Source organism: Populus nigra, chromosome 9, assembly GCF_951802175.1.
Source record: "Populus nigra chromosome 9, ddPopNigr1.1, whole genome shotgun sequence".
Lineage (NCBI taxonomy): Eukaryota > Viridiplantae > Streptophyta > Magnoliopsida > Malpighiales > Salicaceae > Populus > Populus nigra.
In genome coordinates, this window is record NC_084860.1 from 17,289,719 (window position 1) to 17,296,901 (window position 7,183).

General features: G+C 32.7%; 1 protein-coding gene across 1 annotated transcript; it reads right to left on the reverse strand.

The window, feature by feature from the left end:
- Positions 1-4,781: 4,781 nt before the first annotated feature.
- On the reverse strand, positions 4,782-7,183 carry LOC133702810 (monolignol oxidoreductase AtBBE-like 13). Its single transcript, XM_062127124.1, has 4 exons — positions 7,103-7,183; positions 6,632-6,762; positions 5,135-5,394; positions 4,782-5,041 (listed from the first exon to the last, which is right to left on the reverse strand). The coding sequence occupies exons 1-4, from the start codon at positions 7,181-7,183 to the stop codon at positions 4,782-4,784; spliced, it is 732 nt and encodes a 243-aa protein (XP_061983108.1).

Consider the following 7,183-nt stretch of genomic DNA (forward strand, 5'->3'; position numbering starts at 1 on the left):
CAAAATATCATGGATACCATTGTAATCGACAATTGAATGAATGTTAAGTTAACAATGATTTCCCACGTATCCTTTAAATTTTTTTATACTTCATAAAATATTTTGAAAAGTTTGAAATGACAAGGCACGTGGTCAAAGCAATCAAATTGAAAAGTTGCCTAAAACATTTAGAAATAAGTAATCTTAAATTCGGTCAGTTTGACAAGTGTTTTCGTGACGCAGCTAAAGAAATGTAAGAATAAAGAAAACAGAATTTTCAAAAGAAAAATCATAGATAGACTCTAATTCATGATTTTATTATCTCTTTTAATAATATTCTACCCTCAAAACAAAATTACAATTCAATTAATAGGCTTGAAACTAACCTTTACAAAATATAAATAGTCAAGTTTTAATTCAAATAGAAAGTATCACATGGAATCCAAAAATAAAACTAAAAATTCAAAATTAATTAAAAAACTAATAAAACTACAATTTCATGAGCTAATTTTAAGATTTTTTAGATGATCATTAATTTTAGAATTCATAAAATTAATTGAGATATGCACAAGTTGATTCGAACAATCACGTTAATTAAAAAAATAAACCTTTTAGATCTAATCTTGTTATAACAATTTAACCTCTTATATATAGAACCTTTTAACCAAATTTAATCCCAATCCAATGTTAATCAAATCAAACGTGACTTGCCTTTCAGTCATAGAGGATGATACGTAAAAACAACATTATTGAAAATTAGCAGTTGCGCAAAGAATTATTGGCTCTCTGTCATATCTTACAAAGAAAATACTCACATTTAAAAGATGTTAAAATTATTAGGTGGCAAGGTGCATGCAAGTAGTCGAAGCAATCAAATTTGAAAAGTTGCCTAAAGCCGCACGTAATCTCAAATTTGGCCAGGTTGAAAAGCGTGCTAGAAAATCAAAGGCGTCCACTGGGTTGGGTTTAACTTGAAAACTAGGAAATGACATCTAAAAAAAAACTTAGAAAAAAAGCTGATCTGTTATAACAAAACCATATCTTCTACCAGCCCGGTTGCTCTTCCTGAAGATTAAAAGAGCAACTTCTTCACCAGACTTTATGAAAGCAGTCCTTAAATAGCAATAAAATTTTATTTTGTGCGATTTGATCCTAGTTGAAGGCCAATTGATTTGAATTTTTTAGGCAAAGGATAAATTTGAAGAATTAGGATCAAAATTAAAAAGGCATCAAACATGGATGGCGTGCTAGAAATTTTAGGAAAGATACACTTTGGTCTTTTAACTTTAAAAATTACACAAATTATACAATTTTGGTGCTTTGATTTTTTTCCAATTTAATTTTGGTACAAAAATTTATTTTTGTTTTTTTTAGTCTCTAGTTAAGAGAGTAAAGATAGAGAGGTCACTAGAAAGAGAAAAATAATGTTGACACTAATTTAGACCATTAAAATTTTCGATGTTTGTGTTAAATGGTTTCATTTGATGAAGAAAGTTCAGATCAGGTGTTCTTTTTTTACCCTTTAATGTTGTGAAAAAACAAATATGAGTTTTGTTTGATTTTTTATTTTAGGTTAATTTTAATTTTTTGCATGGTTTTTTGGTTTTTTAAGGTCATAGATAGGTTTATCACGATTTCTAAAGTGTTTTTGATCAAAAATAAGTCGAAAACATCTTTTTGGGTAAAAAAAACATAAATCTCAATTTTTGGGACATTTGGTGATTAATTGCATATATCAAATATTCAAGGACCATTTGGGATGAAATTCCAAGTTATTTCCAGAATTTTTTTAACATTAAGAAAAATAATTTTGAGGTATACTATAATAGAAAAACTTGACTCCGCGGAGAAAAAACTTGTATAATGATTTATTTTATTGTAACAATAATGGTTCAAATGACGCAGATTTACTAATTAAAAGGGGTTTAGCCCATTTTGAGGTGCTCACTATAGTCTATCTGACAAGTCCAGTCCAATCCTTAAGCTCCTTGAGATGCTCCCTGTAGTCTATCTGAAAAGAAAATTAGTCCTCAAACTAACCTTTAGAAGTTATCTTCCACCATTCTGGCCATCCATGGCCTAACCTTGTCGAACAACTTGTTCCACTAAGATAAATTATTATATATCAAAAGCTGCCATCATTGAATTAAAATCATCAAATAAAATTACAACTTGTGAAGCCCCAAGAAAACGATGTCCAGAAAAAACCAAATCATCTTGTAGCAACCACGACTATATCAGGGAATAATCTACCCCACCATAAATCCAACCAACTAGGCTCTTACGAAGCCATAAAATATCATACTCTTTTGAGCCAACAATCACCAGATTCGCAGCAAGAAGATTAGCAACAAGAGGCACCATATCTAAAGAGTGTTCTAGTGGAATAGTGTCGGCAGACATAGTCCCCCTCCCTGACTAGACTCAAGTTGATTGGTATCTGAACTCTAGTTATGTTTGGATTCCTCTTCATAATGACTTTACTTCTAAGCTCACGTAGATCATATTGGCTATAAGTTTATAAGAGCCCAATCATAAATCATTAAGCCTATCAAGGAAAACAGCATCAATATAATTTGATCTTATAGGTAAAAAAATCCATACTCTACCAGCCCGGTTGCTCTTCCTGAAGATTAAAAGAGCAACAACTTCACCAGACTTTATGAAAGCAGTCCTTAAATAGCGAGGAAACCTTTCAAAATAAATCTACAATGCCCCTACAGCGGATTTGGTTAAACTCTGTCGACGAGTTGAAATTTGGTGATTTTGGGAAGGGTTGTGATAATGGTTGGCGAAGTTTTGGGTGGGAAATGGAGGTTCTGTAGTGGTGTTGGTAAGTGTTGTGGTGGCCTGAGAAAAGGCATCCCTTTATAGGGTTTTTGAACTTAAAAACTAAAACATGCGAGGTAAATATTGTCTGGCTAGCATTGTTCATCCCCTCATAAAATATTGTAGATGCCCTGTTTATCTTTTAAAAAACTATTTTAATTTTTAAAATTTTATTTTATACAATTTGATCCTAATTGAAGGCTAGTTTATTTGGATTTTTTAGGCAAAGGATGAATTGGAAGAATTGGGACCAAAATTAAAAAGGCACCAAACATGGATGATGCGCTAGAAGTTTTGGGAAAGATATGTTTTGGTCCTTTAACTTTAAAAATAACAAAAATTATACAATTTTGGTGCTTTGATTTTTTTTAAAATTTATTTTTGTTATTTTTTTAGTCTCTGATTAAGAGAGAGGAGAGAGAGAGGTAACTAGAGAGAGAAAAATGATATTGATACTAATTTAGGCCACCAAAATGATCAATATTTGTGTTAAATGGTTCAATTTGATGAGGTGAGTTCATATTAGGTTTTTTTTTTTTTTTACCTTTTAATATTGTGAAAAAACATATCTGACCTTGTTTGATTTTTTATTTTAGATTGATTTTAATTGTTTGCATAGTTTTTTAAGGTAATGGATAGGTTCATCATGGTTTCTAAGACGTTTTTGGTAAAAACAATAAGTTAAAAACATGTTTTTGGATAAAAAAAAACATAAATCTCAATTTTTCAGACATTAGGTGATCTTTAGACATTTTGGTGATTAATTGCAGATATCAAATATTCGAGGACCATTTGAGATCAAATTCCAAGTTATTTCTAGAATTTTTTGAACATTACGAAAAGTAATTTTGAAGTATACTATAATATAATTAAAAACTTGACTCCTCGGAGAAAAAACTTGTATAATGACACAAAAAATAAGCATTCAATAAATGAATAACCAGGTATTTAATTTTGGGTGTCTAGTGTATGGAGGACAAGGAAGGCCGAATATAGATTTAGTAATGTGGAGGGGGCAAATAATAATTTTGATTTTGAGGAGGATTTTAGAAATTCTTTAAACTTGGGGGGGCGCCAAGGCCACCCCTAAATCCATTCGTGAGGACAAGATTAACCAGGGATATTAAAAAAGCAAAATCCCTTTAAATGGTGCAATCAAGATTAGACTAAAATGTTTAAAATATAAAGTTGAGGGTCCAAAATGAAATTAACCTCAAAACTGCATTCAGAACCCGGTTAAAGTGATTTACCAAATGGGCTTTATCCCATTTTGAGGATAGGCACAAAGACCCAAATAATGATTTATTTTATTGTAATAATAAAGGTTCAAAGGACGCAGATTTACTAAATGGGGTTTAGCCCATTTTATTGTAAAACATTTCATTATAATAATTTTTTATTTTTTGATTATCTCAATGAATACACAGTTTTTAACTAGATTATTGCTTCTGCTAAAAATAAGTATTTTATTATTGTTACATTAAGTTAATAAAAAAATTTAAAATAGTATGTTTATATTTTATGTGTGATTAAAACAAAAAAAATCATAAATATAATAAAGTCAAGTTCAGAATCTATTTAAAAATTTTAAGATTAAAAAAACATCTGAATAGAATTTTTATGAACAATTTATTATTAGTATTATTATTTTAATTTCATATCATATACATATAGTTGAATAAAATTATTATTGTTATTAAAATATAAATTTATAATAATATTTAAAAATTATGTCAAAACTAAAAAAATAAATGAATCTAGTAAAAGAAACTTTAGAATTCAAAAAAAATAAAAGAAAAAAAGAAAAAATAAAGGAGAAAAGGATAGAAAAGAGTGAGCCAAGTGTGGATGGGCGATAGGCATTGCATTATTTTTTTTTTATTAGAGTTTTTTTTTAGAGTTTTAATGTTGGAGAAATATATCATATTATATAGTCCAAGATTCAATACACAAAAATACACCAGATTTGAACCTTATAAGATCTTAGTTGCACCTTGTTCTAACGTCTTGGTAACGGTAAATATTGTCACGGTTGATGGTACGGGAACCAATTTTACCTTCCAGGCGGTGACAATTCCGAAGCTCCCCCCTGCGCCTCCTCTGATGGCCCAGAAAAGATCTTCTCCCATGAGTTTTCGGTTGAGAAGTCTACCATGAACATCAATTAGATGTGCATCAACGACGTTGTCCGCTCCAAGGCCATATTTTCGCAACAAGGCACCATATGCACCTCCTGGAATGTGCCCACCCATACCTAAACTTGAGCAAGTACCAGCTGGGAAGCCATGAGTCTTGCTTTTCTCAGAAATTCTGTACTAAAGTTCGCCATTCGTGGCTCCCGCCTGAACCCACGCGCTGTTGTGCTCAATATCAACGCTGATGGACCGTAGCTTTGCATGGTCTGCAACAATGAAAGATGTCTCAATTTCTGAAACATAAGAGAGTCCCTCAAAATCAAGGCCTCCGCTACGGACTCTAAGGTGAATTCCAAGCTGCTTAGAGCAAATAACAACAGCTTGGATGTGAGATTCTTGTAAAGGAGTGAAGATAAACTCAGGTTTCGGTACTGAAGGCAAGGTGGTGAACCTGAGGTTTTGAGCAGAAGATTGTAAAACACTAGTGAAGGAAGAGTTTTTTGGAGTTTACAAGACAGTGGAAAAAGGATAGGATGATTCTGAATTTCTTGAGAGACATTTCAGAAACCTATCCTGAAGTGCATGTGAAACTATTAAAATGGAGATAGGAGTAGGACCAGAAGCACTGAAAGTATGGAAGAACTTGAAGGCACCATTTTGCTTGCTTTCTTGCTTCTTTGGCTTGTCTTTAAGAATTTAAGTCTCAAGGTGCTCTTATAGAGGAGCTGTGATGAGTTGATCGTAAATTGGTTTAATCATTACATTATCCTAGAAATATCATATTACTCTGAATTCTTTTCAGTAAATTATTTAATTATGACATGAGAAAATCGTGATTCTAAACAATTGATATATGATTAAATAACAACAGCTTGGATGTGAGATTCTTGTAAAGGAGTGAAGATAAACTCGGGTTTCGGTACTGAAGGCAAGGTGAACCTGAGGTTTTTAGCAAACGATTGTAAGACACTAGTGAAAGAAGAGTTTTGTGGAGTATACAAGACAGTAAAAAAAGGAAAGGATGTTTCTGAATATTTTGAGAGACAATTTAGAAACCTATACTGAATTGGAAGTGAAACTATAAATGGAGATCGGAGGAGGAGCAGAAGTATTGAAAGTATGGAAGATCTTGAAGGAACCACTTTTCCTGCTTTATTGCCTCTCTGGCTTGCCTTCAAGAATTGAAGTCTCAAGTTGTTCTCTTATAGAGGAGCTATGAACAATCAACAGGAAATTAAATTATTTTGAACGTAGCTAGCTAGCTGGTTTTGTGCAGTGAGATATTTACTTGTGATACTACAATGGGATTATAGAAATTTGAATGATTCATATTCCATGCAATATAGTCAATTAAATGTTTAATTAATTAAACACGTCCAATCTTATTATACATATCATTATAGTTAAAGGAATAAATCAAAACAATTGAGGATTAATTTGGAAATTAATATTTTGACGCCATTTTCTTTTAAATAAAATGGCATGTTTTATTCAAAACAACACAGTTTCATACACTGTTCATAAAAAAAAAACCAAAACGGTGTCGTTTTGAACGACACTGTATATCTTCTTCCCTAACGTGCAAAGGTAGGGGAATAAGGTTTTTCTTCATCTCCTTGCAGCACCCATATTCCCTCTTTCTCCCTCTCCCCACTGGTCCAAACCCTGACACAACTCACGCCCCTCACCTGCCACCTTGATAAAGATTGGGCAGGGAAGCCATACTATATGACTGAGGCGGCTGCACAGAAGCCGCCCCAACCACCCTACCTTGTCGCCATGATTGGACACAGGTAGGGTAGCTCCCGCTTCCCTTGTCCTATAAATACCCCATTCAACAGACCGAGAGTCGGGGGAAAAAAGAAAAAACAGGGGAAACATAAAAAAGAGATGAAAGAGAGAGATTGTGAGAGATAAGAGAAGAGAGAGACTCAAACAGAAAGGAGTGAAGAAAAAGACCAAAACAAACCAAGAAAAAAAAAAAGAGAAATGGAGATAGAGAGGAGAGAAATAGAGGGATTTGGAAGGAACAAGAAGGAAAGGAAAAGGAAAGATATAAAAAGGGTGGATAAATAGAAGAAAAAAAATGGAGGGAAGAAAAAACACAAAGAAACAGAGGAAAAAAAGAAGAAGAATCGTTGTCTAGAACAGCCGTCCACCGCGACATCACCACCATCGAGAGCCACCAGCACCATAAATGTCGTCAATAGGTCATCCTCCCCTCTTCTCCTTCTACTCAT

Bases quoted from the DNA above. Each gene is read 5' to 3' on its own strand.
- LOC133702810 (XM_062127124.1), bottom strand. From the start codon at position 7,183: ATGAGTAGAAGGAGAAGAGGGGAGGATGACCTATTGACGACATTTATG. The intron at 5,395-6,631 runs GTGAGGGGCGTG...TCAAAACCTCAG, and splicing joins AATCTTTATCAAGGTGGCAG to GTTCACCACCTTGCCTTCAG. The intron at 5,042-5,134 runs GCGAACTTTAGT...GGCACATTCCAG, and splicing joins TCAGGCGGGAGCCACGAATG to GAGGTGCATATGGTGCCTTG.